General features: G+C 44.6%; 1 protein-coding gene across 1 annotated transcript in view; it reads left to right on the top strand.

The window, feature by feature from the left end:
• Positions 1–737: 737 nt before the first annotated feature.
• The window catches only part of LOC139750820 (uncharacterized), a 524911-nt gene continuing 511448 nt past the window's right edge, over positions 738–14200 (top strand). Inside the window, exon 1 of the mRNA XM_071665587.1 lies at positions 738–915. Within this exon, the coding sequence (XP_071521688.1) occupies positions 877–915 (39 nt within the window). The 5' untranslated portion in view covers positions 738–876. The remainder of the gene's footprint in view (positions 916–14200) is intronic.

Here is a 14200-nt window from a genome sequence, read left to right as displayed (position 1 = left end):
GTCCGTGTTCACACCAATGACTGCGTTTTATGGAATTAAATCTGTTATGATACTGAAACGTAGCAGTCACTACTGCCGTCCACCACAAGTCTGTAGCTATCTGCATTCCCTCCCCCCTCCATAACACCTTTTATATGATCGTTTTTAGCCTGCCGTTCGAAACAGTGCTCGAAACAGTGTCATTTCAAGTATCACTTTGATTACCCATACCGAGGTATGGACGGGGACTACTGCCAGGCTCGGGTATCAGAACGAAAGAGTGTTATCAAGTTTACACCATCAGTTCAAGTGGATCATCTACACGCGACATTAACCCCTGTAAGAAGAGATGTAGTTATGAAGGAGGGCGGGCTCCCTTCTGCTGTCGTAGCAGAAACACTTGGTGTGTCCTAGGCAACGTTTCACATGCGGTGTAGACGACTGGACGAGGAGGGTAAACCTACGCGATCGTTCGAGGTCATGTCCACCAAGGAAGACCAAACAGCTGCAGAAGACAGACGGATCGTTATGGAGGTGGCAGTGGATCCCTTCCCTGATGCTGTAGCCTTCTGGTGTATCACCTTCGGCTCCCAGTGTCTTGTTCTATGGAAGAGAGGCACCGTATGAAGAGGCTCAAGTCCATACAGCGCTCCGTGAACGAGGGTCGGAGAGTTTTTGACGTGGGTTGTTTTCTTCGTTGAGAAAGCCTTGTCCTCCACACTGCTGGTCACCAAATCAGACAAGATAATCCCGACAGAATATTTACGAAGTCCTCAGGAGCGGCCACGTCTCGTGCAGCGTGTGACGGTGTGGATCCATTTGTTGGGATCAGGACAGTTGGCCGTGACTGGTGGGCAGGTTCAACGCGGAAAAGCATATTGAAATGAGGCTCGTGTCATGGCTCTACCCTACCCAGAGCGGACTCTGTATGTGCAGGTGAGACAGTTTTTGTTGCCGTGGGTAATGATTTCTGATTCAGTTAGTCCTTTTCCTCCTTCGCTGTACCACCTTCTTCATACCAACCCCACCCTCATCCTTCCCTTACATTACTCCTTACACGTGTCACCCCTATCTACCACACATCACCCACTTCCTACCCCTCCACACACCTCTACCCTAGCATGCATTTTTCTCTATTCCCACCCGAAACCACTCGCCACCACCCCCATCTCCTCCCATCCCTCTCCCCCCTTCTAACTACAGCGGTAGTTAAAAGCAGCAGTCTAGCCATTGCCGAGGTCCACTCTACCATCTAAGGTCCGATTGTCCTATTTAACAACACCAGCACTTGTTTTGCCAGTTGACGACTGCCTGCCTTCCTTGTGATCTCCCATGCTCGCCTTGCTAGTCCACTCCCACGCCCATGTCTTACGTCCTATGCGTTGTGCTCCACGTGCCACCCCTGCCATACCACTTCCACTGCCATATCCACTTCCATATCCACATCCTACGACCCGTGCAGTAGTGTGTTCCACGTCCACACACACTTCGCTAAAATTCTTCCTCTTCTACACTTAACAAATCCTTGTCTGAAACCTTCCATTCACCTCCATACCTACCATATTCATTCGTCATTCTCTCAGTGTTAGCTCATCGATGGACAAATGTCACAAATTTTCGGAAGTGTTCCATCTCACCGTAACTGCTGGGCTATACTTTTGTTTTTATGAAGGAGGGGGTGGGGGTAGGGAGGTAAGGGGAAGAGATCGTGTAAAAGAAATTACCTGTTGTGTATTTACCATGGCTGTGTTGCTTACGTGGTTGAAATAAGATAAGGCTGTGATGACCAGCAGTTTCCTTTTGGGATTGCCTGCCTATTTTCCTCAGTTGTTAAAACGTATTTGATGGTGACAAACTGGCCGAGGATTCTGGGCCAGTTGGTGGAGAGAGACCTCCATTCGCTGTTAGTGTTATTGTGTAATGTCGTAGCGGTGCATTTAGTGTTTGCCAGCGTCGAGGGATGTTATATGACTTAGGAGGAAGATCAGGGCTGGCCACGCGGTCTTACATTACTATACTATACTGTACTATACTATACTATACTGTACTATACTATAATATACTATACTATACTACAGTATGTTGCTCAGGTGACATCCGCAGGCCAGCGTGGGACAGCTGTAATCTGATTTTCCTTTTTTTTTTTCTTTCATTCAGTGGTCCCTTTGTCATATCACGATAATCATTCATACCCTCTATTTTGTAGATGTAGTTGAAGGAGCCGAACATGAATAGGCTTTGCTAAAGCGTACTTGCGTTTTTTTTATGATTTGAAATTCAGTGTCAGGGATAATAAATTCACACTCCAAACGGAACTGTTTGCTATACATATGACCCTTACGAATTGTTGAAAACTCGATGATTGATGGTGTGATATGTGAATCTCTTTCCTCATTGCCTGCCTTAAACTCGCTTCACTAGTACGGTTCCGATATGCTTATGTCTGATGCACGACACAGGTGTAACCAGATTACTCCTGGTGGGCTTAGAGTCCACCTTCCCTTGGGTTCCGTCACATATTGGACTTTGAGTGTATGATGAGGCTGGTGAGCTGGCAGGGGCTTCTGCCTTGAAGGATGAAGGTGATTACCCGCTGGGTCTGCCTGCGGGTGCCTTTGGAGCCATCATTCGGAGAGAGCAGGAACGAAATCCTTTAGGCTCTGAAGAAGTGGAAGTGAAAACAGGCAGATCCATCTACCGTCATAGTATTGATATCATGCGAAAACACACACACACACACACACACACAGTACACACGTGTATGTGTGTGCATATATATATATATATATATATATATATATATATATATATATATATATATATATATATATATACGTTTTCGCTGTCTCCCGCGTCAGCGAGGTAGTGCAAGGAAACAGACGAGAGAATGGCCCAACCCACCCACATACACATATATATACATACACGTCCACACACGCACCTATACATACCTATACATTTCAACGTATACATATATACATACACAGACATATACACATGTACATAATTCATACTTGCTGCCTTTATTCATTCTCTTTATTCATGAAATGGCAACCCCCCCTTCCCCCGCATGCGCGCGAGGTAGCGCTTGGAAAAGACCACATTCGTTCATACTCAGTCTCTAGCTGTCATGTATAATCCACCGGCGAGATCAGTGGACACCTTGACGATATTGTCGCCCGAGTTGGGCTGGGCTGTGGATATAACGTAGACCATAATGTAAACTTTGCCAGCGAAGCTTCTACTCAGAGCCTCGCCCTGCATCACTGTGTACTTGACTACTGTATCATTAGAGAGTTCAGAGACGATTCTTGCTGAGACATTGCAAGATGTGTGTTCAGCATTTCATCCATAGCAACGATCTACTTTCGAACACTTGAAGAAAATCATAACTTTCTTGTTGTTGTAAGTGGTTCGTTTGCTCTGTATCTCGATCCGAAATCCAGTCATTGTTGTTCAGCTGTTGTAAACATCACTTGCCATTTACATTGCCGAATGGTTTATTCAGTTTGCCCAATCCATGTTAACACTTGTCTCACTGTGTAACTAACGACGTAATTCAGTCATTGAGGAGGCCCCACAGTTCTGGACATTTTGCGCACTCTGTATCCTCTTTGTGTTTTTTGAACCGCTAGCCTACACCAGGTACCCATTTTATCGACCAGCCCCTTGGGGTGGAAGAACAGCTGAGTTGACTGTGGACCGACTGCCGCAATCAGGATTCGGACCTATTCGCTCGACCCTTGGCTGCCCGTGAAAGCGTCACGGCCAGGGACGCTAACCGCTACACCATGGGAGTCTCATTCGTTATTATTATTATTATTATCATTATTATTATTATTATTATTATTATTATTATTATTATTATCATTTATTATTATTATTATTATTTATTATTATTTATTATTATTATTATTATTATTAATAGTAGTAGTAGTGGTATTCTGTATTGCCTCATTTTACACCACCTGATTTTTTTTTTCTCTCTATCTCTCCTGCTCTGGCTTCCCTCGTACCTTCTTCGTTATTCTGTAGCTGCTAAGGGACATTTGGGACTTCACTTACAGTCTTCCTGTCCCGTTCGTGTCCGTTGGCTTCATGAGGGCCATAGAACCCAGACTTGAAGCGTGTAGTTATGCTGGTAAGTCCGCTTCCTTGTGAGTGTCTGGGTAGTCCAGCCCTCGTCATCAGCTGATGTCCGTGGTGCGGTTTCCTGGCGCATCTCGTCATCTCAGTTATTTGATTTTTTTGTCTGGTTTTCCTATTAATTTCTTCTGGCATTCAGGTGTGCGTGTTTTTTTTTTTATCTTTGTTCACTGAAATTTTCGTGTTTGTAGACGTTAGTGTTGCTGTAGAGGTTTCATATTTTCTTCCCCCCCCCCCCCCCTCTCTCTCTCTCTCTCTCTCTCTCTCTCTCTCTCTCTCCAACACACACTTAGTCCAGAAAGTGACGTCTGTTTCCATATGCCTCCTCCTTCCCCACTTGTCTGTGCTCCCGTCATAGTCTTTCTGGTTTTCATTCGAAAGAAATCCTTTCTTGATTTATGAAAGCTGTGATCTTGGCTGATCATGGCAGGGTTTGCATCCGTGATGTACCCAACGGACTCCCTTGAATGCGAAATCTTCATTATAGGTACATGCGTGTGTGATTATAATCAGACGCGTGTTTGTTTACGTTAGAAGTGCGTGTATTCACGTTAGAAGGGGATGAGTTTATGTTAGAGGCATGTTTATTAAAGTGAGACGCCTGTTTATTAACTATGAATGCCTGTGTGTTAAGTTCAACGCGTATGTTGTCGTTTCAAACACGCATATATTTATTTTAGACAAAATGTATGTATGTATTGACGTATTGTGTTGGGGGTGTATGTATTTGTTTTGGATACGTCTTTGTTCATGCTAGACGTGTATCTGTTTATATAATACACGTATGGATGTATATTAGTTGTGTATTTATGCGTGAATCGGACTTGACTCTTTTTTTCTGTTCTGTACATGTCTTTAAGAAAACTTGTCTATCCTGGTGATAGATAGTAAGTATTTACGTAATCGTATGAAACTAACGTAAGTCTTAACCTGATCGTAAGTGTTAACGTGATCGCAAGTGTTAACCCAGTTGTAAGCATTAGCCTAATCGTAAGTGTTAACTTAATCGTAAGTATTAACCTAATCGTAGGTGTTAACCCAGTCGTAAGTATTAACCTAGTCGTAAGTGTTAACCCAGTCGTAAGTATTAACCTAGTCGTAAGTGATAACCCAGTCGTAAGTATTAACCTAGTCGTAAGTGATAACCCAGTCGTAAGTATTAACCTAGTCGTAAGTGTTGACCCAGTCGTAAGTATTAACCTAGTCGTAAGTGTTAACCCAGTCGTAAGTATTAACCTAGTCGTAAGTGTTGACCCAGTCGTAAGTATTAACCTAGTCGTAAGTGATAACCCAGTCGTAAGTATTAACCTAGTCGTAAGTGTTGACCCAGTCGTAAGTATTAACCTAGTCGTAAGTGTTAACCCAGTCGTAAGTAGTAACCTGATCGTAAGTGTTAACCCAGTCGTATTAACCTAGTCGTAAGTGATAACCCAGTCGTAACTATTAACCTGATCGTAAGTACTGACACAGAAATTTACTATTGTTTTATTGTCAGCAGTATTACCGCATTGTGTATATCCTTGGAGTGGTAGTCTCAGCGGGTTAGGTCAGGACGGAGTTTTGTCCCTTTAAAGAAATCTGCTTCCGCTTCATATTCTTAGATTTCTAGAGAGAGAGAGAGAGAGAGAGAGAGAGAGAGAGAGAGAGAGAGAGAGAGAGAGAGAAGCTGACTGGAGTTACACTCGACTTCAACCTCCTCTTCAGCCACGAATAGACGACTCATTCTTGAGCACATTGGCACAGTGGTGTATAGTGTCTCGCTCCAGTAGTGAGTGTGGAGGAGGACTGGGTTACTTATGGTGTCTGTGTCAACGAATGTAGCAGTATAACGAAAATTCGTCTATTGGGGATTCGTACAACGACCATTCGTATAGCGAGGGCTCGACACATTAACAACAGGAAAAAGAAAAAAAAAGATATAGAGATAGAAAATGTATATGATTATGTCCCTTGAGGTATGTCTAGCGAAACTGACTGACAGCTGAGCACAGATTGCCAGTTCTCGGGAACACGTCGGTCACACGTTGGCCCATCACACAGGCGCGTTGCCTGCTCAACGTGATCCATGACGATAGTGCCATTTGTTGACTGGGAGACGGAAGTAGGAGAATCGACCACAAGCAAACTTAGTGCAGCCTAACTGCTCCCAGGAAGGCGCGCCCAACAGCAGGTACAACATGGAGGGCGAGAATGAATTTTAGCATAGACACAGTTTAATCAGTATAGCCTTAAATGAGTTTTTCATTTGGAAGTTATTATCTTTATCATTATTATTGTTATTATTATTATTAATTATTATTAATAATGATATATTATCATTTTTATTACTATACTCATTATTATTATTATTATTTTATTATTATTATATTATTATTTATTATTATTATCATTATGATAATACAACCACAGGACCCCCTTTTCTGGTGTTCTTGCAGCCTGTGTTGCAACCTTTGCAGGGAAAATGGTAAGCTCTCTCGCAGGGAGAGCTACCCTTATGCAGCCACTGAGGATGGTACAGCCTCACCGTTGGTCACCTCTCTCTCCCTCCCCCAGGTGTAACCACTTGCAGGCAGGGTCCGGTAACATGGAGAGTAGGGACAGTGTCTTCGCCTCCCCTCCTTTGTGATTCGTCGTTAAGAATCATGCATGAGCATACGCAATCACTCCCCCCCTGTGATTCTCCCAAAGAATCATCCCTTGAATATTCTCTTTTCCCCCGTACCCCTGATTGCATGATCCTTCGCTGGATCAGAGATGTTGAGGGGAATGCAGCGCGGTGTGAGTGAATTCCGTTCGTACCACTGAGGCAACAGCCAACGTTAATCGGGGTGAGGGGTGCTGTGCCGGGGGTTGGTGGTGGTGATGGTGCAGTTTTAGAGGAACGGAGAATGTTGCATTGTTTTGGTGCCTGCCGACGATGACGTATGTATTGTCAACGTATCCTTGTAGTTGATGTATATGGAACACGGCCGCTATTGTCTGGTGGGATATAATGAAGGCGCCCGTGTCTCTCGTTGAGCGCCAGTACGGCCATCACGGGAGGCGAGTGCTCTCCATCAGCATCGAGGAGTGCGAGCGAAGACGTGTGTTTGTTGAAGCCATTGTCGTGCGGAGGGGTTGTTCAGCTCAGGGTAAGTAAATATGGCGTAATTAAAGGATGAGCTGGTAGTAAGAACCGCAGTAGGGTCGTGCTTGGATAAGAATACTGTTGGTGATTTATTTGAGATGCAGAAGGTCGAGGAATCGGCTAGGTTTATGAGCGGCATGTTCTTGCTGGAGGTCGAATGGCACTTAGATACCCAAGGTTCCTGCCTCCCACACTTAGATTTTTTTGTGATTACTGTATTTGATTATTGTTGTGTGTGTGTGTGTGTGTGTGTGTGTGTGTGTGTGTGTGTGTGTGTGTGAATACTTTTTGTATGTTACGGGGATAGAGCTTTACACTCGTTTCTTAACCTCGTATGTATGTATGTATGTATGTATGTACCATGTCTCTACTACTGTGTGTATGTACACACTCTAGAGTTACCCAACCAAGACCTCTGGTGGTTATTTTTGGACAATCGCATGTTTACCAAATGGCGTCCTAGCTACGTCTCTTCGTTGTATATCAACTGACTTTTATATTTCTTTCTTGTGTCTCCCCTGATGATGTGATTATTACACAAAAGTGCACTTGGGAACTTATCTTGTTTGATTTTCCCCGTGGACTCTTAGGAATATACTTGATCACACGCAAAATTGTGATCCTTTCCAATATATATATATATATATATATATATATATATATATATATATATAGAGAGAGAGAGAGAGAGAGAGAGAGAGAGAGCATTTGTTTAATCGTTGTATATCTTTGGTTCTCCCATATAGCTTTCTTAGAACTACAGTCGTGTTCGAGAAGATATTTCACGGTCCTCGCTTGCTCAGCACTGCAGTCATGTTCTTCGTGAGACTTGAAGCTTCTGGTTCAATTGTATAGCGCCGCAGTCATGTCTGTGATGAGACGAAAGCCTCTGGTTCACTTTCTCATCACTGCAGTCGTGTTCGAGATGAGACTGAACGCTCCCCATTGGCTCGCTCATCACTGCAGTCATGTTCGAGAGGAGACAAAACGCTCTCAGTTGCCTCACTCATCACTGCAGTCATGTTCGAGAGGAGTCTGAAGCTTCTGCTTCACTTCTTTATCGCTGCGGTCGTTGTTCCTGATGAGCCTTTGAGCCTCCGGTCCACTTGCTTAACACGGAACCCATGTTCGTGTCGAGGTTGGATCGCTCTCGGCTGAACTGCTCGGCGCTGCAGTTATGTTCGTGACGGGACGTACCCCATCCGTCCCCCAGGGTAAAAGCCAGTACGGTGCGGTATCATTGAGCGACCACAGACTTAGCATACTGACGACCCCGCCCTCCAGGCCTGGTCGTGACCCTCCCTCCCAGATCTGCTGGATAAACTGACGTCGAACAAATTGCTTTGACGTGGGTGTTGGCCTCCCTGTTGCAGGGTTCTCTCCTCCCATCCCTTCTTCTGTAACCTTCAGGATGCGAATAAGACCTTCTTTTTGGAGGCCTTCTGGCACGCTAAGATCTTCTTTTGTTAGCCTCTGTCATGGTAAGACCTTCTTTTGTTTAGGTTCTGGCATGGCAAGACCTTATTTTGGTTAGCTTCTAAGACACTAAAGACCTTTTGGTTAACTTCTGCTACGGTAAGACTTTATTAGTCAGCTTCTGACACGCAAAGACACAGTTTTGTAAGTCTGAGCCATGGTAAGAGCCTTCTTTTGTTGACTAGTTGTAGTAGTTTCTGGCTTCCGAAGACCTTTTGTTAACGTCTGGCGTGCTAAGACCTTCACATGGAGGCCTCTGGTACACTAAGGCCTTCTTTTGGTAGCCTTTGCCGCGCTCATAAGACCTACTTTAGTGCCTTGGCAGAAACCAGTACACCGTTACCTGCCCTAAACTAACGTACTCATAGCTGGAATTACCGTTGCTGAAGATTTCATTTCCTCTTCAACTTGTTCCTCTTTTGGGGTTATTATTCATTGGGTTCATTTTTTTTTGGCAGACTTCTTTAGATATGTAAATAAAAGCTTATATATTTTTGGATTTTATTAGATGTTTAAAAAGATTTGTGTCCACTGTTATTCTTTTTTTACCAAAACGTGTGAGAGAACTGGTTGATGCGGGTGAGTTTTGGAAAAACAGATACAAGCTGCAGTGAAGGTGTAATAATGCGTAGATGAACCTGAAACTCGCAACGCTAAACCTTTAGAAGAAAAAGAAAAGTAGAGCAGAAACTTGCTGGTTTTCTGAGCACAGGGAAGTTGTATCTCCCTAAACTTCTAATGCCTCTAGGAATCCATTGGACGCCAGAGGTCAATTGATGAGAGGTCGTCCAACCTCAGTATCATCATTTATTTTCTGGAGACGTACTTGCACGAGTTATGGTATCTTGGCGTCTTACCGGATGCCACCCAATATTATAAACAACTACTCAACGTATAGCAAGACCCTCCCATCATCCTTCCCCTCCTCATGCCTGACACGCAAGTTCCATACTGAAGACACTGAATACTTGCTTGCTTGTCATGCGCTCGTGTCCCACGTTCACACATCATCGCCAAACTTCTTTACTGCTGGGCACGCTGAGCGGACGTGGCCAGCTTCCTTAGTGCTGTGGGACGTCATTGATAGGGATTCTGGTTAAGGAAGGTATATGTCACTCCTCTTCATTTAACCCAACCTAGAATAGCTAGAAAACACAAAACTGATTTTAACATAATGTAGCATTTTCGAATTTTCAGTCGCATAAGGTAACCCAGATAGATTCTGACAAACCTAAATCAGCATAGCTAAAATCCAACCTAGCCCCTGGTGAATCAACCTACCCTACCTCCATGCTAACTCGGCCCATGCTACCCCTCCTGCTAACCTAAGCCAACCACACTCGTGCATACCTAACCCAACCAAGTTCTTGCTATCCAGCCCACCCTAATCTAACCCAGTCCATGCTAACCCAGCCCAACCTCTCCCAGGTTTATTGAACACAACCTCTCCCATGCTAACCCAACCTAACCTCTCCTGTGTTAACGCAACACAGCCGAACCAACCCGTTGCTGACCTAGCCAAGCGATAACCCAACCTAGCTCGTTCTTGTCTCCTTAAACTCGCACCAACCCAGCTGACCCCAAACCAAACCAAGACAGGTGGTCTTTACGTCCAATTTTCAGTCATAGCTCGTTGATTGTTTGATCGTTTTTGATGTTTTCGATGTTGCTCGTCAGGCTTTGATTTGAACGACCTCAGTAATTACAAAGTCATAAAATCATCCTGATTTATCGTGATATCCGTGGATTAATATCCATGCATCCCTGGAACACGACGATACGACCCTTGAACATGACGATACGACCCTTGAGCACGACGATACGACCCTTGAACACGATCGTTACAACCCTTGAACACGACGGGACGAGCAATGAGCACGACGGCACAACTCATAAGCATGACTATTGACGACCCTTTAGCTTCACCATAATACTTGAAGGTGTCGTACCCGTCGTGTTCAAAAGGTCGTACCTTCGTGTCGTGCTGAAGGATTTTGGTGAGGACGAAGAGGAGTGGGGTGGGGTTGGGTACAAGTACGAACGTGGTGTATTAGATAACCTTAGTGGGTTTTGTCTCGCGATGACCTCGTAACACTAAAGCCCAAATGAAGTGTGTGTGCGTCACACACACACACACACACACACACACACACACATATATATGTATATATATATATATATATATATATATATATATATGAGATAATGAATATCCTTGAGCGTTCTACTGGGACACAGGATGCGCGCGCGCATGTTGTGCGTATGAGGTGTGTGTGTGTGTGTGTGTGTGTGTGTGTGTGTGTTGTGTGTGTGTTGGGGGGGGGGGGTTGAGGTGGAGCACACACGTGTGTGGTGTTCAGTGTCTAGGAACACAGACGTAAATCTTTTGACAAATAGACCAGATGGGAACACCCAGTCTCTTGTGATGTGTAGGGTACATGAAAGCAAACATGAGGAGACGCAGTGCTTGAGAGAAGGCGATCAACAGGTTTGTGTCTGTTAATGTAATTTTTTTTTTCCTACTATTAATATATCCTTTAGCTTTGTAGATATGTTTATCTATCATATTATTAATTTTCTCGGTAAGGATTTATTTTTTTGTATTGTAGGCACTGGTTTGCAAGGAGGATGTCGGCATTTCTTTTCTTTTTTCCTTGGATATTTTGCGTCAGTATCTTCGTACAGTAGACAAAGCTGCTTCTAAACAACATTAACATTTATATTTTTTTCTTCCAGGTAAGTGTGAGGTCAGGACGACGGGAGGAGTTTGAGCAGCCATCCAGGCAGCCAGCCAAGCTGAAGCTGACAGGTGAGCCATGTCTGTCTGTCCTCTGTCCTTTGCTTTCAGCCGTGTTCATCGAACGGCGACCGTGTTCTGCGAGTTGTGTGACGTTCACTTGCTTCACCATACACGGGGCTTGAAACGTCCTGAGCGCGACGGCGTGACCTTTGAGCACTACGACTGTGTGACCCCTTCATGACGACTGTGTGACCCAAAAGTACGATAGTTTGACCATTGAATACGATAGTGTGGCCCCCTGAGCACAAGGGCATCACCCTTGACACGACGGTGTAACCTTTAAGCACGACGGTATAACCCTTGAGCACAGCTGTATACAACCATTGAGTATATCGGTTAAGACCCTTAAGGTATGATGACCTGTCCCTTGAGCAGATGACCCTTAAAGAGGGTCATCAGGTCAAAGAACACGCCACCATACTCAAGGGCTCGTAACCATTATGCACAAGGTTCGTAGCCCTTATTGCTCAAAGGGTCATGCACAGACTCGCTCAATTAAAGGCACCAGTCATCTTGCTCAGGGATGGGGGGAGGGGATGGAATATATGTCAAAATGAGAATTTTCATCAGGTTGGGAACGAGTCTTTATGAGCTCTGACATCACCACACACCTCCCATGGCTGCTGCTGTCAAGGGGAGGGGAGGCACCACGACCACGACTACCGCACGACAGGTACCACTTAACGTTGCATTGTGGCGAGGTGGACGGTTTTGACGGCGGCTGACAGATTTTGTTGGTAAATGCGAGGGAGGCAGTAATAATCGGACATGTACGAGCGGCGACAGCTCGTATTGGCAGCACGATCTTAAAGTATAGTCTACAGGTGTGTTTCCAACACACACACACACATATATATGTATATATATATATATATATATGAGATAATGAATATCCTTGAGCGTTCTACTGGGACACAGGATGCGCGCGCGCATGTTGTGCGTATGAGGTGTGTGTGTGTGTGTGTGTGTTGGGGGGGGGGGGGTTGAGGTGGAGCACACACGTGTGTGGTGTTCAGTGTCTAGGAACACAGACGTAAATCTTTTGACAAATAGACCAGATGGGAACGCCCAGTCTCTTGTGATGTGTAGGGTACATGAAAGCAAACATGAGGAGACGCAGTGCTTGAGAGAAGGCGATCAACAGGTTTGTGTCTGTTAATGTAATTTTTTTTTTTCCTACTATTAATATATCCTTTAGCTTTGTACATATGTTTATCTATCATATTATTAATTTTCTCGGTAAGGATTTATTTTTTTGTATTGTAGGCACTGGTTTGCAAGGAGGATGTCGGCATTTCTTTTCTTTTTTCCTTGGATATTTTGCGTCAGTATCTTCGTACAGTAGACAAAGCTGCTTCTAAACAACATTAACATTTATATTTTTTTTCTTCCAGGTAAGTGTGAGGTCAGGACGACGGGAGGAGTTTGAGCAGCCATCCAGGCAGCCAGCCAAGCTGAAGCTGACAGGTGAGCCATGTCTGTCTGTCCTTTGCTTTCAGCCGTGTTCATCGAACGGCGAAACCGTTTCTGCGAGTTGTGTGACGTTCACTTGCTTCACCATACACGGGGCTTGAAACGTCCTGAGCGCGACGGCGTGACCTTTGAGCACTACGACTGTGTGACCCAAAAGTACGATAGTTTGACCATTGAATACGATAGTGTGGCCCCCTGAGCACAAGGGCATCACCCTTGACACGACGGTGTAACCTTTGAGCACGACTGTATACAACCATTGAGTATATCGGTTAAGACCCTTAAGGTATGATGACCTGTCCCTTGAGCAGATGACCCTTAAAGAGGGTCATCAGGTCAAAGAACACGCCACCATACTCAAGGGCTCGTAACCATTATACACAAGGTTCGTAGCCCTTATTGCTCAAAGGGTCATGCACAGACTCGCTCAATTAAAGGCACCAATCATCTTGCTCAGGGATGGGGGGAGGGGATGGAATATATGTCAAAATGAGAATTTTCATCAGGTTGGGAACGAGTCTTTATGAGCTCTGACATCACCACACACCTCCCATGGCTGCTGCTGTCAAGGGGAGGGGAGGCACCACGACCACGACTACCGCACGACAGGTACCACTTAACGTTGCATTGTGGCGAGGTGGACGGTTTTGACGGCGGCTGACAGATTTTGTTGGTAAATGCGAGGGAGGCAGTAATAATCGGACATGTACGAGCGGCGACAGCTCGTATTGGCAGCACGATCTTAAAGTATAGTCTACAGGTGTGTTTCCAACACACACACACACACACACACACACACACACACAACACACACACACACACATATATATGTATATATATATATATATATATGAGATAATGAATATCCTTGAGCGTTCTACTGGGACACAGGATGCGCGCGCGCATGTTGTGCGTATGAGGTGTGTGTGTGTGTGTTGGGGGGGGGGGGGTTGAGGTGGAGCACACACGTGTGTGGTGTTCAGTGTCTAGGAACACAGACGTAAATCTTTTGACAAATAGACCAGATGGGAACGCCCAGTCTCTTGTGATGTGTAGGGTACATGAAAGCAAACATGAGGAGACGCAGTGCTTGAGAGAAGGCGATCAACAGGTTTGTGTCTGTTAATGTAATTTTTTTTTTTCCTACTATTAATATATCCTTTAGCTTTGTACATATGTTTATCTATCATATTATTAAT

The sequence above is a fragment of the Panulirus ornatus genome, chromosome 10 (genome assembly GCF_036320965.1).
Source record: "Panulirus ornatus isolate Po-2019 chromosome 10, ASM3632096v1, whole genome shotgun sequence".
NCBI classification, from domain to species: domain Eukaryota; kingdom Metazoa; phylum Arthropoda; class Malacostraca; order Decapoda; family Palinuridae; genus Panulirus; species Panulirus ornatus.
Note: the sequence above shows the minus strand (reverse complement) of the source record. Positions and strands in the feature narration are given on the sequence as shown.